This window comes from Orbicella faveolata, unplaced genomic scaffold (assembly GCF_042242905.1).
Source record: "Orbicella faveolata isolate gen_17 unplaced genomic scaffold, um_ofav_v1 contig_25, whole genome shotgun sequence".
In the NCBI taxonomy this organism is placed as follows: domain Eukaryota; kingdom Metazoa; phylum Cnidaria; class Anthozoa; order Scleractinia; family Merulinidae; genus Orbicella; species Orbicella faveolata.
In genome coordinates, this window is record NW_028301553.1 from 28,934,630 (window position 1) to 28,962,228 (window position 27,599).

Here is a 27,599-nt window from a genome sequence, read left to right on the forward strand (position 1 = left end):
AGGACATATGCATCTCGGCCGTCAAGGAGAAGGACATTGAAGCTAAACTGAGCGCGGTTGTAGCAGAGTGGAAGTCACAAGCGTTTAGCTTTGCAGGATTCAAGAACCGCGGAGAGTTACTATTGAAGGGAAGTGAAACAACTGAGATCATCTCACTACTGGAAGACAGTCTAATGGTGCTGGGATCACTGCTTAGCAATAGGTAATGCACCAAGTCAGATAACATTTACTTAACTGACTGATTAGTGAATTTTAATACAGTTTTGCGTGCGTTTAACACCGAGTTGATCAGAAACAGGCAAAGTAGATGTATAGGTGACAGTGTCAGTCCAAAGTAATTTATTGCGGAGGGTTGTAAAGAGAGGCCAAGGCTATCACGGTAATGCTCTACAGAAACTAAAACAGACGTTACAATTTGACCCTTTTTTGGCATTTGCAATAACACGTAACGGTCACAAACTTACGTAGAAAAAGGTTGATTTTCGTTTCACGTTTATGTTAGATAACAGCTCATGGCTGTCTAGCAGATCGCGTATCACGTAAAAAGGAAATTCAAATTTAACGCCAGAAGAATAGGTCAATTTATCGAAAATATCCGTTACAAACCTCGTTGTTAGCAATCTCGAAGAAAGTGGGCAGCTGTGAATTCAGGAAGAGATTCGGGCAATTTTGTCTCAAATTATAATAGCTTCCTTGTAGAATTCTGAACTCACTATGCGGCAAATAGCACATATGTATACTTTATTTCACACGAAGTATCTTATGGTACCATGCGCACGTTTTGTTAGTTACGCTTTAGTAGACTGCAAGAATAGCGAATGACTTTGAACCTCTTCTCTTTGGTGTTCAGGTACAACGCACCGTTCAAGAAAGACATTCAGGGTTGGGTTCAGAAGCTGTCTAACACTTCCGACATCATTGAGAACTGGATGATAGTGCAAAACTTGTGGGTTTACTTAGAAGCTGTGTTTGTGGGCGGTGACATCGCTAAACAGCTACCACAGGTGACTAGACGTGTCTCATCGTACATTTCTTCGGATTTAAAGGAATTGCCTCGGATCTAGGTCTCCTTTTCTTGTTGGAAGTAGAAAAAATTAGGCCCCCCCTTGAAAATAGTGAGCGCATCTCCGCCACCAATGTTTGTGCCTCAGACAGAACGAATGGATATAATGAGAATCAGATCATTACTTTATTTTGCAAAGAGTTTCCTATTGTATATTTTACGGCTTGTAAAATGTATTAGACATTGTCATCTTACATATGGTGTTGTTTAAAAACTCCTTCTCTGTTTTCTGTTGACTGAAAGAACCAGGTTTTGCTACTGAACTGTTAGAGCGGAAGGTAGCATTGATCGTAGATGAGAAGATGTAAACAAGACAGTCAATAATTAAAGTAATTGCAATAAATATTTTTAAGTTGCAACCTTACATGTCTTTTCATTATTTTGAACCCTGCAATGATACAGTGTATGTAAAACTTACAACGATGTTACAGTGGGCATAAATGTTCGACTTAGCCTGGTGTTTTAATCAAGTATCTAAGGCCTTTGCTATTGTTGTTTTGTTTGCAGGAAGCCAAGCGATTTGCTAACATTGACAAGTCCTGGGTGAAGATCATGACTCGAGCACACGAGACACCCAACGTGGTCACGTGCTGTGTGGGCGACGATACACTTGGTCAGCTGCTGCCTCACCTACTGGAACAACTGGAGCTTTGTCAGAAATCGCTCACTGGGTAAATTTAGTCCTGGGTTCAATTCTTTAACTTCAGTTCTAGTTTCAGTTCAGTTGCGCACCTAAACACCGTACAGCTGAATGCAGTAACTGGCCAATCAAAAATATAGGTTGTTTTTGAGATCTTTGTATAGATTTCTGAAAGAAACCTAACGGCCTTCTTTTAGATGTTGGTACTTGCTGATGAAGGGCTATTTTGAGGTGTTTTGTATAGATTATCGAAAGGTGCTCTCTATCGAAAATAACGCTCTCTAATATTGCGGACGGGTAGCGGCAAGAAGTGTTCTAGAAACTCATACAATTACAAAGTTCAGCAAAAAAGAGATTAAAGCGCACCAAATCTCTAAAATAACAGGCATGTCTGCTGTTTAAATATTGGGGTGGAACTGTGTAAAATTCAACGTGCTCAATCGATAATTTAGTTCTCTCTCAGTTAATTCGCGAACTTCTTGTCGAATTTAATGGATTTAAATGGTATCTCTAATGTTCTCTGACAGGTATCTGGAAAAGAAGCGTCTCGTATTCCCTCGGTTCTTCTTTGTCTCTGATCCCGCCCTTCTGGAAATCTTGGGACAAGCCAGTGACTCACACACCATCCAGGTTTGGCTTACACGACCCTTCAGACTAACTTGTTTTGATTTAAGCCATATTAGCACTTTTGTGAAATGGTTTTGTAATTATGCGTTTTTGTATCTCGTATTCAGGCGCATCTGTTGAACGTGTTCGATAACGTAAAGAATGTGGAGTTTCACGAGAAGGATTATGACAGGATCTTGGCCATCATTTCATCAGAAGGAGAGACTGTACCGGTCAGGGTCTAAGCATAACTGATTCCCTTAGCATTAGTATCTGATTTTCACTGAGTTTTGCGTTAGAGGGAACATAAAGTATTCACTTTTGCATTGCCTTTTAGTTAGGTATGAGAAAAAGTGGTCAACTGCTATGACTATGTGACAAGCTGTCACTTTGACTTAACGTTTCCAAAAGATCTCACTAGACTAAGTGAACAAATTAGTGACCGAGAAGATACATTGTGTTGTTCTATTTTCTTTCTTGAGTCAAATAGTTTCCACTCGTAAAACTCTATTTTCCCTTGATCACAACTCTACTCTAATAATGAGATAGAAAACGGAAGATTAATTTTTAGAAAGAAATAGAACCATGTGCCGCATTTCTATCGAGTTTTAGTATAAATCTACTAGCGTTCTATCACGAATGCCGTTCTCTGATTGGCTACGTTACTCACTTTCTATTCTGTGATAGATATTGAGTAGCGTAGCAGTGTGCCCTTGTTAACAAAATGATGGCCCCTTCTTGGTGCTTTCGAAGTGTCTCTGAAGAGGATTTAGATAAAGTTTTGAACGACTAGTACATTTATACTAAAACAATTAGATTATTCGCTCCCGAGTTCTATGCGCGATAGAAATCTCAAGCTCATGATCTAATTGTTTAATAGAAGCAAGATTTTTAAACCAATCAGCGCGCTTATTTTGTTTGGACTATTTTCTAAATACAGTTGTTACTTACATTAGCAAACTGGTATCTTTCAATAGCTGGAGACAGCAGTCATGGCAAAAGGTAACGTGGAGGTGTGGTTAGGAGATCTGCTCAATCAGGCCATGAACTCGCTTCACGCTGTCATCAGAGATGCTTATCACGCCATTAACGACGGAGGCTTTAATCTCATGAACTTCCTGGGTCAGTTCGCATCGCAGGTACTCTCTCTTGTTTTCTGGTATTTTTTGTGTGGTTATATTCTTTCGTTAAAGCACTATTTATAGGTTTCATTTCATCATAGTTCAATTTGTACGTAACACATTTGCCTGTAGCAAAGTGCACCATGTGCTAAAGCACTCTATCATTGTGTGAGGTGGTCTTACTTGTTCATTGCATGAATTGCTGTAAGTACTGTTCATTCATCGCAGGATTTGCTATAATAGTTTTAATATGAGTGAAATATACCAAAACCAAAGTAATCTCTTTGGCCAATCACTGACGTGGCAGTAAAACGTGTGCGAGCGAGTCATAATTAGCTTTCTGATTGGATGAGAAAGTAGCGCAAGTTTTTTTTTAACCAACCACTTTGCGTAATCTTGCAAAACCAAAGCAAACGCGGGTTACTTTCGACACTCAATTGAAGATCGCTCTGTTGTATACTCGTTCCCTCAGTGAAGTACTATTACCCATTTGTAAGTAGACTAGCCACTCGTTGTTAGTCGGCCTTTTTTTGTGACATCCTGTTTACACTCATTCATGGCGTGACATGTTTATTCGTGATTTGTTGCGTAATTTCTATAACGTGTTGGTTTCGTGACATGCTATGATTCGTGACATGCTATTACCCACTGGCAGGTTGGATTACTAGGCATTCAGATGATCTGGACGCGGGACGCTGAAGAAGCGCTCAAAAACGCGCGATCTGACAGAAAGGTCATGGCATCAACGAACCAGAAGTTCTTGAATCTGTTGAACTCGCTGATTGAAGTCACAACGCAGGAGCTCACCAAAATGGAGAGGACCAAGTTTGAGACGTTTGTCACAATTCACGTACATCAGAGGGACATCTTTGACGATTTGGTAAGGTGGCATCGCTTGTTTCCGTAATAAACCTACAGGTTTTGAAGTCTAGTGAAAGAGGTTTTTGTACTTTGAGATAGTTATTGGCAATTTATGTAAAGTAGGTGCTTAACTTAATACCAACTACGCATTTATATGCGTAACTAATGGTCGTACTCTTTGTACCACTTGTGACGTCATCAGTTTAAATGTCATCAGATTAAATGTCATCAGATATTCTTGATAAGCAGATAGCAGTACTAGGCTAGGCCTTTCCGCACAATGGTCAGGTTTAGATATCGACGACATTCCGACGTCGCAAATCGAAAAACAAGGTTATCAGTTTTGGTGTAAAAACGGTGGTAAAATGGTCCACTACGCCTATGATTGATCAAGGTCCATTTCTAGGCTTCGCCCGTAATTAACATCCAACTTTTCACTGCAGCCAGAAAAAACATACAATGCAAAAGGTGGCCAGTGTAAAAGGGCCGAGAAAAACAGAAAGGAAAGGGGCAACAAACAAAATTGAGAACGGTTAAAAAAAAAAAAAATCCAAATTTTGGCTGATGCGCATGCCCGGATTGAAATTTTGCTCAATTTTGTACCTAATCCTCGAAAAATCTCTCCTTTTAGTAAAAAAAAAAAAAGCTTTCTTAGCAAAACTTAGGCTTATTTAACGTCATGGCAGCTAAAAAACCTGACTAAACGGTTAAAAACGGTATTTTTTGGCGAAAGTGTGGTATTCAAAGGGTTAATTAGCTTCTTGATTTCTATGAAGGAGATATAGTTGTTGATTACCAGGGAAAATAAATAAACCTGCGTTTGGTCCTTGAACATACAGTATTTATTCACAACTGTGTTATGTATTTTCCTGTAATGTAAATTTGCAATCTCAAAGTCACAGCCTTTGTTTAAAATGTTAATCTCCTGCTTGATCTCGCTTGGCTTACCAGGTTCTTTGATTTTTGGGGTACTAAAATGGCACACTTCTGCCAGCAGGTTCTTAAACCACTAGGTTCTTGCACGCGGGTTTCACTTTTCACGCGGGTATTTCACTTGCCTTTCAAATCCTCCTGCTGCTGCTGCTGCTACAAATCTCATAACCAAATTAAGAGATGAAATGATTAGCAAAGTAGTGGCTATACGATATACCTGAACATGTGATGGATGATCTTGGCGTGAGAGTAAGTGATTTAAATTACTATTTCTACTCCCCTTGGATTAAGAATCACCTATTATTAAAATTCGTGTTTTTTGATCCAAGGGTAGTGGAAATAGTTTCAGTCACTTAATGCTGCTGAAACCGGCCAGTGCCGGCCTGACGGACCACTAGGCTCGAACATAGACTTTAGCCACTTTACTAGGTATAATATTTAAAGGTAATTTCTCAGAATTGCATTGCGCATCCCCACTGCGCTCGATTTTCACGTCATCAGCGCGCGCACATGAGCGCGTGCAAACACACAACATTAAGAGATTTCACTCAAGCCAAGCTCGAAAACGAAATAAATGCTAGTTTTCTCTTAAACGAGCATGGTGAGCTATATTTTTTATTACGTAATTTTGGTGTAAAAATGATCCTCTTTAAGTTAAAAAAATTTAAAGGGAAATTGTTGGAGAGGAAAAAAATGATATAGCTACAAGCGTGCACAAAACCGTTGCAAATTATGACCTTGAAAACAACGACTCGAGGACGTTTTGAGTCGACGTTGCTTATTCCATAAATTACATCGTTTCATATACTCGAGGCTTTCTGTAGCAATAACTCCCACACCAGGATTCGAACCATAATTGACCTAAACCCCGTAACTTCAGCTCACCCGGCTGGAACCTTAACACTTTACCAACGTAACATGGGGCCGGGTTATTCGAAAACCGGTTAACGCTAACCGAAGACTAAAAGTTAACTGAAGTCTTAATTTTTCTTGTATAAGAACGTTTTACCGCGGCTTATGTTTTGTGCAGTTTGAAATTATTCAAACCCAAGACTGAAGGACAAACAATATATACAACAAACCTCACCGAAAAGTTACAAAACTGAAATCAAAATTCTCGCTAATCCTGGGCTAGCTTAATCAGGCTTTGAACAACCTGGCCTTGCCCTTAGCGTTCAAACGTAGTTGTATGAGCAACAACGTACAATTCTCACCTCTGATTTTCCTGTTATACAGGTCAAGATGCACGTCCGTTCAGTGACAGACTTTGAGTGGCTCAAGCAGTCTCGTTTCTACTTCAAAGAGGATATTGATGACTGTATTATTTCTATCACGGACGTGGACTTCAGCTACCAGAACGAGTTTCTAGGCTGTACAGACAGACTGGTTATCACTCCTCTCACGGACAGGTGTTATATAACACTAGCTCAGGCACTGGGCATGTCAATGGGAGGTGCACCCGCTGGACCTGCTGGTACTGGCAAAACTGGTAAGTTGCGGGCACAGCTTTCTATTTTTAAAATTCTCACGTGCATCAGTTTTTTTTGCCTAGTGTGCCTGTGGTGTTGTCTGAGGAATACACTGTACTCTCTCCACCTGTACTAATGAATTGTTGGATCAAGCTGACAGTGCTAGTCACTGTGAGAATCTAAGCGCAAAATCAATAAGATATTATCTTAGCCCTACTGCACTGAATTTATTGTTTTTTGTTATTGTAGAAACAACCAAAGACATGGGCAAGGCTCTCGGGAAATACGTGGTTGTTTTCAATTGCTCTGATCAGATGGACTTCAGAGGACTAGGCAGGATTTACAAAGGTAGAAACAGTTGATAAACCAAGCGAAGATATATTCTTCTTTCTCCAAGCTATTGGTATAGTGAAGTGATAACTTGTCTCATAATGAATTGAGTTGGATCCCGGCGTTGGATCCTCTCAATTCAACGCGTTTGCACTTCATTTACAGGGTTAGCGCAGTCAGGAAGTTGGGGCTGTTTCGATGAGTTCAATCGTATTGAGCTGCCTGTGTTATCAGTCGCCGCACAACAAATCTACATTGTGCTGACAGCTAAGAAGGACCGTAAGAAGCAGTTTGTGTTCAGTGATGGAGATGTGGTAGATCTCAATCCGGAATTTGGCATCTTTCTGACCATGGTAAGTGATCTGCTTAGTGCTTCATGATGGCGTCACCATGTAACCCTTGTTTACTTCTATATGATTATGCGTTGTAGAATCCAGGATATGCAGGTCGTCAGGAATTGCCAGAAAACCTCAAAGTCCAGTTTCGTACAGTAGCAATGATGGTTCCGGACAGACAGGTTAGTCTGTTTTCGTATGATATGTTCATGAGCGTCAAATTTTTTCCTATTATATTCAATTATCTGAGAGGAAAGAAGAGTATTTTCTTTATGATTTACAATTTATTTAACATTGTTCTTTCCAGATCATCATGCGAGTGAAACTTGCCAGTTGCGGTTTTATAGAGAACGTCATTCTGGCTCAGAAGTTCTTTACATTGTACAAATTGTGTGAAGAACAGCTCAGTAAACAGGTCAGTCTTTAAACATTCTCTAAAGTTTTATCGTTAACATCTGAATATTGAGTCAAAGCGGGATCAGCATATACCATCCCTCCGTCTTCTTCTGAAATTGCGTCTTCTGCTCCGCGGTAGGCTTTCACATCCCCTATATCCCCCACCCCTTGGATTACGCATATAGCACACAAATGTCTCCCATCGTCTCCTCGCTCCTGAAAGTGTATTGCTTATTTGAATATTGACGACTTTCAGTTTTTCCGTTTACGGTCTGCTCTAAATACGTCTCGTTAATTTGCTCGATATACCGTCTCCAGGTTCATTATGACTTTGGTTTGAGGAATATCCTATCAGTGCTGCGAACACTGGGCGCTGCCAAACGAGCCAACCCACAAGACAGCGAGAGCACAACTGTAATGAGAGTGTTGCGAGACATGAACCTCTCCAAACTGGTAAGGCAGAACTATACTTTAAACAACTCTAGATCGTTTGCAGCTCCAGAGGAAAACACTGCTTTCCATTACGCTGACAGGTTGACGAGGATGAACCTCTTTTCCTGAGCTTGATCAATGATTTGTTTCCTGGAATAGTCCTGGACAAGGCAGGTTACCCTGAGCTGGAGTCCATGATCCAGAAACACGTCGAAGAGGCTGGACTCATCTACCATCCTCCTTGGGTACTCAAGTTAATCCAGGTACACAAAAACACCCTTTGATGCTTCTCACGTAGTTGTTTCCGTTGAACTAAGAATAACTTGATGTTATCTATCATGATCCGCTTTGTACCATGCACTCAAGACCTCAACCAGAGCGTGCCACTGAAGGCATTTCTGGGATGAATTGTCATAGTTTAATTATTTTAGATACTGTGATATATTTAACAAATAGTTCCCTGTTGTCGTTCGTCTGTTCAGTAATTGATAAAAGATGACGTCAAAATGTGGTAAGAACAAAAAAGTGATGCTGACGTCTTCTGTGATCTTTTACTGAACACACGTACGGAAATGTGGAATCTACTTGTTTTATATACTAAAGCAACAGAAAAAAAATGTTAATGACGTCATCTATACGTCTGGCCTCCAATAGATCATAAGTAAGAACCAATCAAAATGCGAGAATAATTCGGCTTATATAAATGGAATTGAGATATAAGTGCTCGGTAAGAGAGTCCACTATTTCCGTTGCCAGTCCTCAATTATTAGACTGAAGACTTTGCTCGATTTGTCCTTGCCGGTATTTAGCAGATTGTGATTGTTCTCAACCATTTTCAAATCGTGATTGCAATTTACTTACAGCGGACCCTTTTTTTCGTTTTCTCCAGTTGTATGAAACTCAGCGTGTTCGTCACGGGATGATGACCCTGGGTCCCAGTGGAGCAGGCAAGAGCGTGTGTATTAACATTCTCATGAAGGCCATGGGTGACTGTGGTGCTCCCCATCGAGAGATGCGCATGAATCCGAAAGCCATCACTGCGCCGCAGATGTTTGGAAGGCTTGATGTGGCTACCAATGACTGGACTGATGGCATATTCTCCACGCTTTGGCGAAAAACCCTCAAGGCAAAGAAAGGTTTGTATTAGCTTCTCTCATTTGAATAATTAAGGCATAAACCGTTACGTACTCCTTAAGTACTTGACATCGTGATTGAAGGGTGGCAGTTATTCTTTTATTGCAGTGTAGTTAGCAAAATGTGTAATGTTTGGGGGCACGGCCAACATTGTGTCAAGTCAAGACGGTGTTCCCTGATCCCTTGGCTCTGTTATTTTCATGACTCGTAATGCCTGTCTCACTTCTCTTACTAAGAAGAAGCTTTTCGTTTCAGACCTACAGAAAACGTATTGCGTTCTTGCCTACATTCGAGCCTCTTTGGGTTGCTGTAGGCTTTTCTAAACTAAAACAATGTCATGGACCTGACAACTGAGAATGGCGCAGCCCTATTACAACACCATTTTATGGTTATCCTATTTAGTTTTCTAACAGGAGTGATCTCGAGATCTTGCCCATATCTTCCGTTATAGGGGAGCATATATGGATTGTTCTCGATGGCCCTGTTGATGCCATCTGGATTGAGAACCTAAACAGTGTACTAGACGATAACAAGACGCTGACTCTAGCCAACGGAGACCGAATCCCCATGTCACCCCAGTGTAAAGTTGTGTTTGAACCGCACAACATTGACAACGCTTCACCTGCTACTGTATCACGTAACGGGATGGTGTACATGAGTTCGTCTGTTATGGACTGGAGGCCTATAGTCAAGGTACTAAAACATGTAACTGTGATACATGTTTAATGAATTCGATTGGAATTCAATGACTTCTACGTATATGGCTTTAGGTCAAATCAAACCTTGCCAAACCAGACGACATAACGCAATGCTTGGATTGTATAAAGAACTGCAGTGTGCAGAGCTGACATTTCCTCTTACAACTAACGCAAGTCGTAAAATTTACTGTACGTTCTGCCCTGCTACCAGACAATGGAACTCAGTACGCACTTCCTAGAGGCCACATACCAAAAGCAATGCTAAATAACAAACTAAAAAAAGTCTGATTAAAACATCGTAACGTGTGACCTGTACGAAAGAGCTTACTGATCATTTGAATCATCAACCTTTTTTCAGGCTTGGCTAAACAAGAGAGAGGTTCAGGAGCATGATGTGTTGGAGCCGTTGTTTGATTGCGTGTTTGATGAAGTTTACACTTTTGTTAAGCAGAGCCTTTCTCCCAAGATGGACGTGTTAGAGTGTAACGTTATTACGCAGGTCTGTGCAGCTCAGCGTATTCGGCTGTGAGTGCGTCAGTTGACTCGCGAGTCCTCTGTGCGGTTTAGTTAGTCACTGTCACCGTCTGACTTTGCTTTAAATTACCAAACTCGCTGAGGCACAATTCACTTTCCTCGATATTGCTAACCCCTTCAACACTGGTGAAGAAATGTACTTAGTTTGCCGTTCTATGGACGACAGCTCGCTTTACACACTTTCACAAGTGGACGTACGAGGGAATTTGATGGATGATGTGGGGCTGAAAGCTATATTTGAAACTCAGTTTAACTTTTTTCATGTGAAAACAAGATCTCCCCTTATAATGAGACGCATTTGAAAGAATGTGACTTATAAAACTAAGGTCGGCCTTGGATAACTTCTCTTAGCAGTAAACGAAACAGGCTATATCGTTATCTCATACATTCATTTTCTCATGTCTGTTATACAGTGTATTGACTTACTGGAGGGTCTTATTCCATGTAAAGAGGAACATGGTGTTCTCAGTGCCGCACATTTGAGTCGCCTTTTCGTGTTCGCTCTCATGTGGGGCGTGGGTGCCCTGCTTGAGCTGGATGATCGAGCCAAGATGGAGGAATTCCTTGTCAATCACGGAAAGCTCTCTCTACCAGATATTGATAAAGGAAGCCAGGACACCATATTTGAGTTTGTTGTAGATAACAGCGGTAGGTAAAGCGGTTTGACTAATTACAGGATGAACAGTTTCATTTCTTTAGTTACCATATGAAATCATAATACCCTAAACGTATGAAATAAATTTTCTAACCGTGTGAGAATTCTTTCGTCCAGCGCCTAGAAGTAACAATATGTTTACAGAGCCACAAATGCAATTTATTTTCTTGAGAATGCTTATGTCCGACTATAATCACCATTTTGGTTGGGTAGAACGAAGTTGTAATGGAAGCATGCTCACAATAAAAATTATACATTCCGAATGCTTTTGGTTGTTGCGACAAGAGGGTTTTTCCTTTTTTTTCTCCTTGCATCTCGGAAAAAAGGGCAAAATGCCGACCAAAATCAACAGAAGTCTAATGCGTTGAGCAGTTGATTTCACGAGGGAGCTTAAAGGAAGTTTAATGAAAGTTGGTGCTGTTTTATGATGTTGTTAGGTAACTGGGAACACTGGCTAAACCGAGTGCAAGAGTACATCTATCCATCTGATTATAAACCCGAGTATTCCTCTATTCTGGTACCAAATGTCGACAATGTCAGGACAAGCTTCCTCATGGAAACCATCGCCAAACAAAACAAGGTTCGCGCTTTGTTTAAAGTATTAGGGATGGAAAATTAAGTAGACGCCGTCATTTTTAAGCCTTGGGTGGCAAGTTGAAGTCAAGCGTGCCCCTTCTTGGCGCATATCTTTAAGTAATCGTCAAAAACTGCTAGCTGTAAATACTTAAAATTAGAGTTTTCCAATTCATTCAGGGAAGTGAAAGTTAATACCAAAAACAGCTGCATTAACTTTTTTGTGTCCCTAATCTGAATTATTACTGCGGCCTCTTTGGCCATTTTACTATATCGTGTTAGTTCCTTGCAAATTATGATATGGAAAGCACTCTGATATACATCGAGTATCGTACACGCAGATGTAATGATAACAAGACAGCGTTTGCGCTACCTGCCACATTAACCGCAGCTTAATTTCCATATGTCTTGAACCGCTAGTAACAGAAGTAACGACTCAAATTTTTAATGCTAGATGGACCTTACTATCCGGTGCTTATCGTTCTACATAAGTGTTTTAGATCGCTGACAAGGACAACAGAACTTCTTGTAAGAATAACAAGACGTGACGTATTTTTGTGCCTTAATGCGCGCTCTGATTACTTTGTTGTAGGCGGTGCTGCTGATTGGAGAACAGGGTACAGCTAAGACAGTGATGATCAAAGGCTACCTTGCCAAGTACAACCCTGAATTACACATGAGTAAGAGTGTGAACTTCTCCTCGGCTACCACACCTCTGCTCTTCCAGGTATTAAACGTTTCACTCAGCATCAAAGGCACTGTGAGTCTTCAATCTACATAGCTGTTAGACTAACTTTGAGCCCGAATAATTATGTTTCCTCCATAGCGCACAATTGAGAGTTATGTAGATAAACGTGTGGGTACCACGTATGGCCCTCCAGCTGGGCGCAAGATGACCTGCTTCATTGATGACGTCAACATGCCCATCATTAACGAATGGGGCGATCAGGTAAGTATTCTTTTTTTTGGCACTTAAGGGATTTCTTGTAATGCTCACCACGCTCCTACAATCCCATGGGCGCGCGCTCATCGGTCCGATATACCTTCCCTTAGCTCTGCTCTGAGCAATTTTTCATTTATTCAAGACTCCATTTATACATTTTAGCCGTTGTCATTTAAATACCTCCTAACCTTCTTGTTCCCTTGAAAGTTCCATCTGGCTTTGTTTGTGATTTTGGCAATAGGTAACAGTAGCCACATGTGGCCATACCGGCACATGTTAGTACGCACCACACGGCTCAAATGAATCTTTAAGGTTTGCCGCTAGTGAAATAGCTGTTACCGAACCAAAGTCACTGTTACAACTTGTGGGGTGTTTAGTCAACTCATTCCATTGCATTTGACGTTAGTCAGAATGATAATATTTCTGTGGACACCTGGTTCAGTAACTAATGATTTACCGTGTAGGTAACAAACGAGATTGTTCGCCAAGTGATGGAACAACAAGGGTTCTACAATCTGGAGAAGCCTGGAGAGTTCACGCACATTGTAGACATTCAGTTCATCGCTGCCATGATTCACCCTGGAGGAGGAAGGAATGATATTCCTGAACGACTCAAGCGTCAATTTTCTATCTTCAACTGCACTCTTCCTTCAAATGCGTCCATCGACAAGATATTTGGTAAGTTCCTTCAAACTACAAATCTGAATTTGTCATGCTTCATTCCATACCGTAGCATTCAGCACCCACTACAAAGATCAATCGGTTTAACAAGGCTGACGAAAGTTTCTAGCACTTTCAAGCAGTTAGACTTCGATGGATCAGTACTTTTTATAGTCATATCTGTATGGCACAATACGTTCCCATAACGACGATAAACGTTGTCAAAAAGACCCTTAATTAAGTTAACATTTAAGTGCTTACAATTCAAAAACTTCTCGATGAAACCCTTTTTTCATTATCGAATTGTGATAGGTATGTTAAGAAACAAGTTTAAAGAAATTCTGTAGGGTTGAGGGGTGGGGTGGGGTTTAAGCCACCTTCGTTTTTTCTCCTCCTCTTTAGACGTGGTCTGATTCTACAGAGAAACAGACGTATTCATCCTTATAAAGTCTCTTTTTATAGTGCTATCCACTGTGTTACATGAGATATTAGCAATCATTGAAATCTACACCGCACAATCTTCCAGCTCTATCTTATCTTCGCTAGCTGATTAGGTCAGGTTACTGTAAACGTTCTGGTAAGCTCTCATTATAGGCTTAATAGAGCTTTTACGTTTACTTGTCCCAATATGCTTGTTTTGAAACTGCATGTATCAGACTTATTTCCGACATGAAAACTGCCAACTTAGTTCTGCTAGGTAGGCATTCCTTCTGTTTCTAGGATCATTGACCTGTCGCCTCCCTCACTAGCTGGGACTACTATCTTCTCAAACTCATTAATCATTCAGTAGTTGAATCAACGGAAATCATGACCGTGACGGTGTTTTTGGATATCTGATTTTAATAAGTATAGATTTTTGCGATTTTAGTTCTCCGTTTTTTCCTTAAGACGATGCTTAGCGAAATTTCCATCTCCTCGAAGTTCATTAAAAAATACTTCGCTTCCCGTCATATTTTCAATCATAGCTTGGTGTTTAGAAGTGTGGTCAAACACGGTCTTTCGCTTTTGATACACTATTTGAAGCACTCTTCAGCAAGCCCTTGCTAAGGCTACATTCCCTTGAGAAACCATACATTCCCTTTATCAGTGCCCATATTGTATTTTGCTTTATTGACAGGTGTCATTGGTAATGGTTACTTCTGTTCAGCGCGCTTCACAGATGAAGTTTGCAGTGTTGTTTCTGAGCTTGTGGCTTCTACTAGAGTTCTTTGGCAACAAACGAAGGTATGAAACCTTTTTTGTATGATTGTATCTGAACAATATCTATTATTCACCTTCGTAAGTGCACGCCAGTTAAAACAGGTAAACTCTTGCAGTTGAATTCTTTCAATGACTGATATCTGAAGGTCTCGGTGGACTTGGCATTAATGATCTTTCACTGCGGTGTTATAGGGGAATCTTTGTTGACAAATCAATGTTTGCCTCATTAGCATAAGCGATGCAATTTCTGATGGAGCTACAAAAACATTAGTTCTGAATATTGAAAGAGCACAGCGCGATTAACTATCTCAAGGAATTTGAGCCCGATGTATTGAATACTTTTTGTGCGACGCGGGTTTAAAAACTCAAAATTTTACAAAGAATGTATGAGCTCATTTGCGCTTTTGCCACCCAGAAAATTTGCAGTTTTTGAAAGCCGGGTACTCCTCGAATATTACAACTAAAGAGGCAAAAATTTCACCAACTACTAAGTTTCACAAACTTTTTAAATGCTTGTTGTCAGATTATGTCTAGCGTGATTTCTTCTCGGCGCAGAGTCGTATGTTAATGAGGAAAAACGTAGACAAAGATTCTCCTATACCAAAATGGTCATACACCTCAAGCTACTGCGGGAAGAACTGTTACTTTTGGAAAAAACTGCTTTCAAGATTAAGAACGTGACTTCAGTTGCCACCTATGGAGTTTTATGAAATGCGTCACTCTGACAATTTTTTTCAAGAACGCCGCTCATTTTTTGTGACACCGGAGCTTTTTGGGAATTTATTACAGTCTGGCTCTGCCTAGGGAGCTGCTACTTTACTCTCTTTTTGGATTTGTCTATCAGGTTCACTTAAGGTTCGTCTAGATCACTAGTATCATAAATGCCTAGAGCCCAGAACGCCCATGCAATTTGCATGGCTTTGTAGGTAAAGGGACTAATGGTTACGAATTGACTGAATTTTCCCCTTTTTCCACCAAAGACTGCCCCACAAATCAAACCAAAAATGCTGGTCTTTTTTCCAGGCCAAGATGTTACCTACACCTGCTAAGTTTCACTACATTTTCAACCTGCGTGATCTTTCCCGCATATGGGAAGGCATGCTAAACGTAGCTGGTGACGAAGTGAACACCAAGAGGGTTGTGTTAGCTCTGTGGAAACACGAGTGTACCCGAGTCATAGCCGATCGCTTCACGAACGAGGCTGACCGCAAGTGGTTTGAAAAGACGGTGACGAGGGTGATCCAGGATCAAATGGGTGATGAAGGCGTGGAGCAACTGATGGACGAGCCTTACTTTGTGGATTTCCTAAGGTTACTAAGAAAAATAGGTTCACAATGTGTAAGCGTGTCTACTGCGCAATGGGATCAACTTAGTTATTACTATATAATATTTCTGCGTCTTGTTGAAAGAGAGCATCGTGATTTTCCTGTATCAGATGAGTTAAGTTTACATGACTCCTTATATTTGGGATCTCTTGTAATTCTACAGTTAAATGTGAAATACAAATACTGAATTCACAAAGTATCACAGACCTATTTCTACTGATGTGTACTCATTTCTACCCACGTAGTGTAGCAAAAAACATTGTTTGATGCAATTCTTTAATATACAGCCGTTAAAATGAAATAGATGCGTACACATTTAGTTGTTGAACTTTATACCCTTCCTCTTAATGACCTCGACTTAATTACTTTGCACCCACGATAGTATAAATTTACCCTGATTGTGATGATGAACTAAGTTTTTCAAACGGTCAAATGTATTTTTGTGTTCTAGATTATAATGAAATCAGACCCTGTATCATGCTACAGAAAGTCAGTGACCACTCAAAGCGTTTATTTAGTAAATACAGTACTTAGTTAATTTTTGACTTTCAGAGATGCTCCAGAACCAACAGGCGAAGAACCCGAAGATGCAGATTTGGAAGCTCCCAAGATTTACGAAATGGTAAACGAACGTTTTGAATTACAACTGAACAGTTAGACTAAGAGTGGAACTAGGTCTTTACTCAGGCTGTAGGCAGAACTACAGGAGGGCACCTCGATTTAAAATAAATAAATTATGTTATTGCTATGAGCAGTTGCAAAAGCACTTTTTATTTGAAAGTCGTTGCAAAAATTTTGTAATCCAAAGAAAACTCGGAAATCTTAGCTCGTCGCATGTGGCGCGTGTTTCGAGTTTGGAATCCTTTCGTAATTCAAATCAAATCAAATCAAGACTTTATTTATCCACGGTCAAGATTAGAGCTATGAGCTTATGTGGCCTCCGTCTCATTCGTCTCTAATCCTAACCTCAATTCTTCCTATTTTGGCCACTTTCGGTTTGTCTATCGCAAGAAATGATTGAAAAAAATGCCACGACAAAAAATTCTTTGTGTTTGCCCAGCTATGTAATCCATTTCCATCCTCGCTATTTTCACTCATCCTCATTTCTAAATAGTATTCCTGGAACCGTCCTCAAGTACAAAATCCTGCTACTGTTTTTTGGGTACCTGTGATCTTATGTAGGCCTTTAGATGTTAAATTACACCAAAACAAGTGCTTAATTTAACTAATGGCTCTATGGTATTTGTGTTGTCGTGACTATTCTGCAGGTGCCGACGCTGGATTTCTTGAACGAAAAGCTTGGTCAATACATGGCCATGTACAACGATACGGTTCGAGGGGCACACTTGGACCTGGTGTTTTTCAAAGACGCCATGACTCATCTAGTGAAGGTGAACTCTGCTTTATTACTTTGTTTCCCAAGGCAAGGAAAGTCTAACAGCAGTTCTTCTCATACCTAAAGAGCTGAACTTGCAAAAAGTTTACTTGTTTTGAGTGAATGCCTGGGTCGGAAGTAAGTCACAACTGTTGTGAGTGGCGCAGATCATAAAGTTCTACAACAAATTAATGCTTTAAAACTCCAGTAAAAAATTGCGAAATTCCAGTGATTAAGAAATGTAGTTCCATGCCGCGTTTACGAGCTGTGGTTTTCAGTTAAAGTCTTTTATTGAGTGTTCAAGTTATTTCTCCTTAGATCTCTCGTATTATCCGTACGCCTTGCGGGAATGCTCTGCTTGTTGGCGTGGGTGGCTCAGGCAAACAGTCTCTTACACGACTGGCTTCTTTTATCGCTGGATATAAGATTTTCCAGATCACACTGACAAGGTAAGGAGCACCTAAGGTGCAGTCCAAGAACTGTAAACAACTGCGATGATCGCTTGCTCACTTCTCAAACTCATTAATAATTCATCAAGTTTAAACAAAACCGTAACGGTGTTTGGTATGTAATCTAATTAGCACAGATTTTTTTAGATTTTATTTCTCCGTTTCCTGGTTATTTTTAGTTTCGATTGAGAAGATATATCAAGCACTTCGAAGCTCGACAAAATTACTCCGCTGCGCGTCGTATTTTTCAACTTGCTTCTCAGTGTTTGGTAATTGGTCAAACAAGGTTCATTGGCGTGTTTGATATATTACTTCACATCTCCAAACAAACCAGAAAATGCCTCTTCACACTAACAAAGGAATGCTTCATGTTTGAAGAATTTTCATTTAACTTACTCGTTCCTGTTTTAATGGCTAGGTCCTACAATGTGAGCAACTTGATGGACGACCTCAAGTTCCTGTACCGCGTGGCAGGGGCTGAAGGAAACGGTATTACGTTCATCTTTACAGACAACGAGATCAAGGATGAAAGTTTCCTGGAATACCTCAACAACGTACTTTCATCCGGAGAGGTATCATAGAATTTAATTTCATTTTCTAGACTACCACTTTCTTAAAATAACAAAGGTAATTCCTGTCATCCATCACCAAGAATCCGTGATGAGGTCCTTCGTCAAAGACAAAAACAAAAACAAAAAAACCCGAGGGCGCTTCCGTTCTTACTTAATAGTTCCACTGTAGTACTAAGAAAGATGTGTTAGGTAGTTAACCGGTACTAAAGACGTCTTTTCTTTCCTTGATTTTCGCTAGGTATCGAACTTGTTTGCCCGTGATGAACTGGACGAGATCACTCAAGGCCTTGTTGGAGTCATGAAGAAAGAATTGCCCCGAGTGCCCCCGACAAACGACAACCTGTACAACTACTTTATCTCTCGCTCCAGAAAGAATCTACACGTGGTTCTATGCTTCTCTCCTGTGAGTGCTATTCTTTGAATTGCGACGCGCCTGGCCCAGAAATTAAACATTGCGTACATGTTTTTTAGTAACCATAAAGGATCTTATGGTACGAGAAGAGTTGGCGAATACATTTGGTGTTTTTAAAGCAGTTATACAGTACCTTCCAATCGAAAGAATACTTCAAAATAGCTTTCTGCTAGATAACCGAAAATACGGCATGCCGGACGGAAAAGTTATTAAGTTGTTACGTTTGAAGTCCTCTACGGGGCTCCTTGTAAGGCTATTTAACAATAAACCTTCTGTACTTACTTTGACCCTCCCTGCGTTCGATGGAAGACTATATGTTAAAGGGCTCTTTCCGCTATCTGCATTATTTTAGTCTCCCCCTCAAATGTTTTTTTGGGAGCGTTGCGTGACATTCCGAAAAATGGTTGCGGAGGAGACTGCATTATTCTGCTCTTAGTGTTATTAAATATGTCATGCTAAAGTGCCCTTTAATTCCTTGGTAGGTCGGAGAAAAGTTCCGTAACCGCTCTTTGAAGTTTCCTGGACTGATCAGCGGCTGCACCATGGATTGGTTTACCCGCTGGCCAAAAGATGCGTTGATCGCAGTGGCAGATTACTTCTTGTCCAAGTTCGACATCACGTGCTCAGCTGCCATCAAGAACAGTGTGGTACAAACTATGGGCACCTTCCATGATGGAGTGGCTGAAGCTTGTGTGGAGTATTTTGAAAGGCAAGTGAATGAATTCCAGATTAAACCCGTAGGACTACGCTACAGTTTAAAAGAAGTCTTTCAGTTTAAGCGAACCCACCTCATCACAGAGGGATAGCCGTTCTTGAAGAACTGGCTTTTTCTGATCTTGTTCTTGAACAAGAGCAGTAAAGCATAACGTTACTTTCAGTTTTTTTTGTGGTCTTGGACGCCACCTTCACCGCCTCCCTCTCAATATTATGTGCTTTGCGGCAGTAGGAGAGCTAAATATTAGTTCTACTTGGCTTGCTGGGCTCAAGTTAGTTCAACGGGCCTACCCGTATCTGGAAAAAGGCGAACATTCTTGCCCGGTAACACAAAAAATCTGACATGTGTAATGCCCTCCCCTGATGTAAGCCTTTTGCAATTTTAATTCTATTTAAAGAGCTCATAAAGTGTAACCACGCAAGACGTTATTCTGGGAGTATCGGGACTCTAATGCACTGACTGAGTGTTTTGAGGACGTACGCACTAATATCGATTACTCTCCAGGTTCCGTCGACAAACCCACGTGACTCCCAAATCTTACTTGTCATTTGTTGACGGTTACAAGACAATCTACGCGGAGAAAAGATCACACATTGGCGAGCTGGCCAACCGCATGAATACTGGACTGGATAAACTAGTTGAGGCAAGCGCGTCCGTGGCTGAGCTGGCCAAGGAACTGGTGGTCAAAGAGAAAGAGCTTGCTGTTGCCTCCGTCAAGGCTGGCAAAGTATGAACTGATTCAGCTTAATTCTCCTTTATTACAAACACGTGAAATATTTTTCTTGCAATTTGTCTGCAGAGTAGCTTGACGTGGGATTTGTACGTGCGACATCCCCTCAGGCACCGAAGGTTTTTACCTCTGCGACGGACGTCCACGCATTTTAGGGAAAGATAACTTCCAGCAATTTTTTCGAAAAAATTTAATCGTCTTTACGTGAGGTCAGGTCATTTGTACGGAGACGTTGGCAACCGGTAACGTGTTTGTGCAAGGGGCTTCCATAGTTGTGAGATCTTCAGGATGTGTTATTTTTCACTATTGAGCTAGCCTACGTGAAGTAGAAAGGGGATTGAGATGGAGAGAGGCGAGGTTAAAGCGAGAGCGCAAAGCCCAGGGAAAGAGTACAAACACAAAGCGCAAATCGTGATCTCGCGCTTCGCGCTCTTTCCTCGATTCGCGTAAGCACCCAAGTTTTCCTTGTACCTCTCCTTTAGACGCCTAGCACACAGGCTATTACTGGACCCGTGCATCATTATTAAATCTTAATTTATCACTAATACGTTTGTTCAGGTGTTGGAGGAGGTGACAGTTAGTGCCCAGGCGGCTGAGAAAGTTAAGGCTTCCGTGCAGAAGGTGAAAGATAAAGCCCAAGCAATCGTGGACGAGATTGAGGTGAGTACATGTACCGCATTTGTTTCTGGAAAAGAGAGAAACGCGGGATAGTAGAGCTTAGAGAAGTCTTGTGGATGGTTGAGTGATTGTTTTGGAAGGCCGGGGAGCGCACGTACGGTAATTGAGGTGTTCCTTGGTCACTGCCAGTTATCTCTGATACAAACGTAGGAGGGAGTTTGAGACTATTTTGTAATCACGCTGGTTCAGTAGAGAGTTTGCATAGAGCTATTTCTTTACCGGTTCAGGACAAAAAATATAACTTTTTCTTTCTTTCCAGGCCGATAAAGCAGTTGCGGAAAAGAAGCTGTCAGCAGCTAAACCAGCTTTGGAGGAAGCTGAGGCAGCACTGCAGGTTAGTTTGGCTGAGTTTTATTCGTTCTTCGGCGCAAGAATTCGAAAATCCCAATCTAACAGAAACTGTTGCATATAAAGTTGTTTTAGACCATGTTCCTACCACATTTTGATGTCTTTTGTGATCTATTACTGAACAGATGCACAGAAACATGGAATCTACTTGTTGAAAGGTTCCGCTTTACTCTGCACTGAACTAAGTGGAGTTTGATTGTAGCTTTTGTTTGTGTTGTTCACCAATGTAGACCATCAAAGCCGCTGATATATCTACTGTCCGTAAACTGGCCAAACCACCTCATCTGATCATGCGCATCATGGACTGTGTTTTACTGCTGTTCAGACGTGCTATTTCTCCAGTTGTCTTTGATCCTGAGAGATCATGTGTAACTCCCAGCTGGAGTGAATCTCTTAAGGTAATTTCCTACTTGCCTAATCTACTCTTACCGCAATTTTTTGTTTTGAATGAAAACTAAACCAGTAGAAGATGTGTTGTTTTTGTTTTTGAAAATGTTTTTGAAACATTTTGAGAATACAATTCAATACAAGAGGTCTTTGATCAAGAACAGCGTCTAATTAGGCCAAAGTTTACGATTATAAATGTTGCGACGTTCGCTGCGCTGGAATTACTTTGTAAAATGTTTCTTTTTCTGCAAACCTGGTCTGAAGGAAAGTTGCTAGAAAGTTTAAAAGAAACAATATCGGTTCATGGTAAGGTAATAATGTCTGCATACAAGCCAAGTGGGCCATCAGGCCGGCGCTTATCTCCGGTTTCTATCGCATGAAGCGACTAGGAGTATTTTTACCCCCTCCCCCGCTCCTTGATGGCATGTAATTCCATCGCAGGATTACCCCCAGCATTAAATTCGCCGGTACCCATTTTTACATCTGGCTGCAGAGAGGCACAGTGAGAGTAAAGTGTCTTGCCCAAGAACACAGCACAGTGTCCCCCGCCAGGGTTTGAACCCGGACCGCTCGATCCGGAGTCGAGCGCACTAACCTTGAGGCCATTGTGCCTCCACACGGTATAGTAAGTTATACCAAAATGTACTGTATTTAAGGAAACTGTTTTCTTTCAAAATGTTAAACCATTGCTAACAGACACATATTTTCTGTAGCTTATGAGTCAAGGAGGGTTTCTTCAGAATCTGGTGAATTTTCCCAAAGACACAATTAACGAGGAGGCCGTGGAATTGCTGCAGCCGTACTTGGAGATGGAGGATTACAATCTAGAAACCGCCAAAAAGGTTTGCCATGTCTTGTTGTTGGTTAAAGTATATGCCAATTCATCCTTCAATGACTCTGTCCCTAGCGGGCGCGGAGGGGGCGGGGGTGGGTGGGGGGGAGGGAGATTACCATATGACAAGGTCGGGAATGGTCGTCCTCTCGCTTTTGGAATCAAGGACTCTGGTCCCATTGTCTCACTTAAGGTTTTCAGGACAAAATGCCACTATTTTTAGGCCTGAAAGTATCTTTTAAGGTGCACTCGAAGAAATACTTAAAAACGCTGTCATTTCCGTTTTAAGTGGTATCTTTTAGGGGTCAAATAAAGCTTCAGACACGCCCATATTGATCTCCTTTAAGGTGATGTCACACGAGCCGATTTTTAACGTCGATTTTTAATTTATGTTACACGAGACATCTTTTGACGCAACTTTGTTGCGGCAACAGTCGGCAACGGTATGTAGTCCACGAGTCGATTTTTAACGCAACATGCAAATTCGGGCAACAATTTGTAGGTTTTTGAATCGCTTGCCAAAACCTGCAACATGTTGCCGCAACGAGATGTTGCGTTAAAAGTCGCCCTGTGCGGCGTGTTACACGACATCGATTTTAAACGCAACATTGTTTCGTTAAACATCGCCGTGAAAAATTGCCTCCTGTAACATTTAATTCAAATTTTTCGACTAGTATCCCCGACCTTTTGGTGTCAGAGTGCCCCGTTCCTCGGGACGCTATCTTTATATTGATTATCCTGCAGGTGTGTGGCAATGTGGCTGGACTTTGTTCATGGACTTGTGCTATGGCGTTTTTCTACGGAGTGAACAAAGAGGTTTTACCTCTGAAGGTATGTGATTTAAGTCTGCTAAAACCATACGGAACAGAATCTGTTATTATTTTAATAATGCAAAATGTCTCTAACCTAACTATAGGATATCTTTTTCGAGCTATCCCCGAAAAAAGTAAGGTAATTAAAGCGAGTTTGCTTGCAGGCTAATCTTGTCGTTCAGGAGGCTCGACTGAATGTGGCTGCCGCTGAACTGAACAGTGCACAGGCTCAGCTGGACGAAAAACAGCGTGAATTGGACAAAGTACAAGCCATGTATGATGGCGCTGTCAGAGAGAAACAGGTGATCACGCACACGTTACGACAATCTAGCTCTCTCCTTTAGCTTTAAGCATGTTCTCTTGGTCTATGCAATAAAAACTCCATATTTTAGTAAATAATCGAAACAAATTTTTAAGGAAACTGTTAACGGCAACTGCGAACCTAAAGTTTTCACGTTTGCTCGTATTGAAATGGGTGATGTAGCAGCCCTCGTAAGGTCTCACATGGATGGTTTGCTACCTTTTGAGAGAACAACAGAACAAACAACAGAAACAGTGCCTCTAACCCTAAAACAATAACAGCTGCTAACAATGAAGAGAATTACAAGCTTACGAGAGCTGCTACAGTTCTGACTGAAATCCATTGCCAGTCTCACCATCGTATTTAGCTTATTATGGTGGAACCAGCTCGAAAGCCAGTCGCTACTTTGGTTACCACGCACATATCTTTTTAGTCTTCTTAGTGATATTGTTTCACCATATGTAAGAAATCTTTCTCTTTTTTTATCTATTATCTGTCCTAGCTATTGTAAACTCTGTAAATAGTGCATATTAAAGAAAGTTGAAGTTGAAATTTACAGAATTGATTGCCATCCTCACTTCCTGATAAATTTCTGTCATTTGTGAAGTGATGGTCTTCGGGGTCATTTTACTTGGTTTTCTAATCGTCTATAGATGATCTTGAGTATTTGAAATGATGCGAAAGACAGTTCTTTATTGCTGTTGCAGGAGTTGCTTGATGATGCTGAATCATGTAAGAATAAAATGCAGGCTGCGTCTGCCCTGATCACGGGCTTGGGAGGTGAGAAGGTTCGGTGGACTCAACAGAGTAAAGAGTTTCAGGATCAGATTGGCAGGTGCGTCAATTAGACATTAAACTAAGTAGCCTTTCTGATGTTATGTTACCTTTAAATATAGTGTTTCACAAGGATTTTTACCGCTAAGGAACATCGTAATTTGGCCGAGACAGCTTCGACGTTCCTCGGCAATTGTAGGAAATTTTTAGCTTTCTTTGGAAATCTTCGTTTGGCAATCGCATCACGATCATCGAATCATCGAAAAGCATCACGAAATGGTCGGAAATTGTCGAAAAATCATGAAATCCTCTTACTGTTTTTTTTTTTTTAACTAACAGGCTTGTTGGAGACGTGTTGCTTGCCACTGGTTTTCTTTCTTACCTTGGTCCATTCAACCAGAATTTCCGTAATTTGCTGCTGAGCAGATGGGAGAAAGAAATGAGCGCAAACAAGATCCCTTTCTCTGAAAATCTGAATCTCATCTCTATGTTGACAGATGCAGCAACGGTTGGTGTTGATCTACCATATGACATATTGTTCATTTGAGTCCATGTAATGATAAACCTTTTTGTGAAGACAGTAAAATTCCGATATTCGAAGATTTTCAAAGAGATTTTGTTTCTCCGCAGATTGGTGAATGGAACCTTCACGGGCTACCGAGCGACGAGCTCTCTATTCAGAACGGCATCATCGTTACCAAGGCAACGCGTTATCCTCTTCTTATTGATCCCCAAACGCAAGGCAAGGCGTGGATCATGAGCCGAGAGAAGGAAAATGAGCTGCAGGTGTGACCGAGCTCTTAATGTATTTTTTTACCTATAAGAATATATGGTGAATTTATGGCTAATGGAGTAAATTGAGTTTGTCTCTGCGTTTGTTTTTACTGAGCTTTGCAGAGGTCGAAGAACTCGTAAAAATGCTTAACCCAATGTTTTTGTTTACATGTTTCTCTTAATGCGAGAATCAAGTTCATTAGTGTTTTAGTCACTAGCGCGCAATTATCTGATTCTCATTTATGACGTTTCAAAACCTGCAAGAGAATGATTACGCATTCTGACCTGTTATTAAATGTCCCCCTCTGTCTTCATGAGAATATTCAAAATCAATCCAGCCCGCACTCGCTGATAATGAACGTTTCATTGCTTATTGCCGGAAATTTGTTGGACTCAGCTACGAAGCTCCGTGGCAGCAGTCAGTTTAGTTTTGTTATACTAGTCTAGTACTAATATTTCACTTCCTTTTGATCAGGTAACGTCACTCAACCATAAGTACTTCCGGAATCATCTTGAGGACGCGTTGTCACTCGGCAGACCCCTTCTCATCGAAGACGTCGGAGAAGAACTGGACCCTGCTCTGGACAATGTGCTTGAGAAGAACTTTATCAAGTCGGGCTCCACCTTCAAGGTTTGTTACCTCGAGAAAACAACCTGTTTATTGGACAATAGTGTTATATTGTTATATTATTATTGTTATATTGTTATGTTATAGTGTTATATTGTCACGGTAAACGGAAGTTAGCACTCTTATGGTATCCCTGAGATGTGGAGAGGTCGTTTTTCTATATTCAGTTAACTGTGTTTACAAAAACAAAACGTCTAGAGGGAACTGTTGTTAACGAAAGTTTATAATTACGAAGGCTAGGACATAACGCCAGCAGATAAAACTGCGAAAGATACTTAACATACTTACCCACGTCATTAGAGAAAGGTGGAATAAAAGTTGAGTGTGATAAGTGAAAGGTAAACCTCGTAGTCGGTTGAGTGTACGTTAGATAACTTGTAGAAGTAAACTCTGTTCGCTTAAGAATGCATGTAATAGTCCTATGACGACATAATTGACGAGGACTTTACACACGCGCAAGGTAAAATTCAATTTGAATTCTGAGTGCGCGCTACTACATCGGCGATTTCGCGAGAACAGGGTCCATTCTCTGCGATTGCATGTAAGTGATTTTCTGCTGGCTGAGTGGCTGATTAAACTCGGGATATCAGTAACAATTAGAAACTCTATGCAATGCCGCTACGGTAATAAGTTACTAAAAGAAAGCTTCGGACACAAGACTGAAAAAAAGTCACAATGTTGTCTGATGTTGTTGTAACGAAATAACTATAAAAGCGCGAATTCACTCAGGATTCACCAGTTAGTACTCGTTAGTTACGTTAAGGTGGCTCTCTATAGTTTTACGATCGCACGTGCGCTAACGACGAAAGCTTGAATAATCTGCGCGCGCTCGAAGGAAAACGTCAGCTGTGTTGTTCGATAACACGGGTACAAAAAAAACTGACGGCGAATTTTCTCGCGTTTCCCTCGGTGAAATTTCGTAAAATTTGGCAAACTGCTAATAAATATTTTACTTCAGTTGGAACTCGTTTTTAAGTGAAATCTATCTGTCCAGTTTTTCCGCAGCGTGAAAGACAAATTTGCGAAATCGAAAAAACAAAAACTGCCCGTACAAACCCTACTATTTGCGTGTTTAAAATTCGTATCGCGCCGGATTCGAAATACTGTGAAAGTTTTGAAGATTTCACCGAAGGAACTTCAAAAAAATAAACAAAAAAAGCCACAAAAACGGTAAAAACGCATTTGTTTGGCCATTCATAATTCAACACTAAAACCAAAATTTTAACAGAGATGGTAGTAAAACGCCATTTCATCATTGCTTATTACATGTAATAAGTTTGAGAGGACTGGGTGTAAAAACGAATCAAAAGACTATCGATTTTTTTTAATGCATGTTTTAGGTTAAAGTTGGAGATAAAGAATGTGACGTGATGAGCGGTTTTAGAATGTACATCACCACAAAACTGGGAAACCCCTCTTACACACCGGAGGTGAGTGAAACAAACTTTGTCTTTTTGACCCACTGCATTTGAATTATGTTCAGTCCATGTAGATGAATGCTGAAGTGTTTTCCCTTCACTTTTTAGGTCAGCGCACGAACAGCAATCATCGACTTTACTGTGACAATGAAAGGATTGGAAGAACAACTTCTGGGAAGAGTCATTAATACAGAAAAAGAGGTGAAGCGTAGTTTATATTGCCCTACACCACCCGTCTCCTCTACAAGTCTTGCTCAGTTACGTTTGCATAGTCCCCGTTTTGTACAAATAGTTGAAACTATTTCTTTGATTTTGAAGGAGTTAGAAGCAGAACGAGTAAAGCTGATGGAAGATGTGACGACTAACAAGAGGAAAATGAAGGAGCTTGAAGACAATTTGTTGTACAGGCTGACAAGTACTCAGGTCAGTTTTGTTTTGATTTCATTTTGCGTTGGGTTAATCCAGAAATATTTGCTATTAGATTAC

The 27,599-nt window shown here is 40.7% G+C and overlaps 1 protein-coding gene across 1 annotated transcript in view; it reads left to right on the top strand.

The window, feature by feature from the left end:
- Positions 1–27,599, top strand: part of LOC110041477 (dynein axonemal heavy chain 8-like) — a 65,990-nt gene that overhangs the window by 30,555 nt on the left and 7,836 nt on the right. Inside the window, exons 29-72 of the mRNA XM_089294967.1 lie at positions 3–202; positions 851–1,004; positions 1,571–1,734; positions 2,231–2,333; positions 2,438–2,542; positions 3,287–3,448; positions 4,086–4,310; positions 6,461–6,713; positions 6,943–7,041; positions 7,189–7,376; positions 7,454–7,540; positions 7,666–7,773; positions 8,073–8,207; positions 8,288–8,449; positions 9,076–9,322; positions 9,772–10,013; positions 10,377–10,517; positions 10,966–11,200; positions 11,645–11,787; positions 12,373–12,507; positions 12,607–12,729; positions 13,188–13,401; positions 14,501–14,607; positions 15,607–15,893; positions 16,461–16,530; positions 17,177–17,299; positions 17,602–17,732; positions 18,151–18,304; positions 18,543–18,707; positions 19,199–19,425; positions 19,936–20,158; positions 20,720–20,821; positions 21,099–21,173; positions 21,418–21,585; positions 22,288–22,416; positions 23,151–23,237; positions 23,383–23,520; positions 24,227–24,354; positions 24,633–24,801; positions 24,924–25,079; positions 25,543–25,698; positions 27,036–27,125; positions 27,222–27,314; positions 27,432–27,536. Coding sequence (XP_089151093.1) covers positions 3–202; positions 851–1,004; positions 1,571–1,734; positions 2,231–2,333; positions 2,438–2,542; positions 3,287–3,448; positions 4,086–4,310; positions 6,461–6,713; positions 6,943–7,041; positions 7,189–7,376; positions 7,454–7,540; positions 7,666–7,773; positions 8,073–8,207; positions 8,288–8,449; positions 9,076–9,322; positions 9,772–10,013; positions 10,377–10,517; positions 10,966–11,200; positions 11,645–11,787; positions 12,373–12,507; positions 12,607–12,729; positions 13,188–13,401; positions 14,501–14,607; positions 15,607–15,893; positions 16,461–16,530; positions 17,177–17,299; positions 17,602–17,732; positions 18,151–18,304; positions 18,543–18,707; positions 19,199–19,425; positions 19,936–20,158; positions 20,720–20,821; positions 21,099–21,173; positions 21,418–21,585; positions 22,288–22,416; positions 23,151–23,237; positions 23,383–23,520; positions 24,227–24,354; positions 24,633–24,801; positions 24,924–25,079; positions 25,543–25,698; positions 27,036–27,125; positions 27,222–27,314; positions 27,432–27,536 — 6,708 coding nt within the window. The remainder of the gene's footprint in view (positions 1–2; positions 203–850; positions 1,005–1,570; positions 1,735–2,230; positions 2,334–2,437; positions 2,543–3,286; positions 3,449–4,085; positions 4,311–6,460; positions 6,714–6,942; positions 7,042–7,188; positions 7,377–7,453; positions 7,541–7,665; positions 7,774–8,072; positions 8,208–8,287; positions 8,450–9,075; positions 9,323–9,771; positions 10,014–10,376; positions 10,518–10,965; positions 11,201–11,644; positions 11,788–12,372; positions 12,508–12,606; positions 12,730–13,187; positions 13,402–14,500; positions 14,608–15,606; positions 15,894–16,460; positions 16,531–17,176; positions 17,300–17,601; positions 17,733–18,150; positions 18,305–18,542; positions 18,708–19,198; positions 19,426–19,935; positions 20,159–20,719; positions 20,822–21,098; positions 21,174–21,417; positions 21,586–22,287; positions 22,417–23,150; positions 23,238–23,382; positions 23,521–24,226; positions 24,355–24,632; positions 24,802–24,923; positions 25,080–25,542; positions 25,699–27,035; positions 27,126–27,221; positions 27,315–27,431; positions 27,537–27,599) is intronic.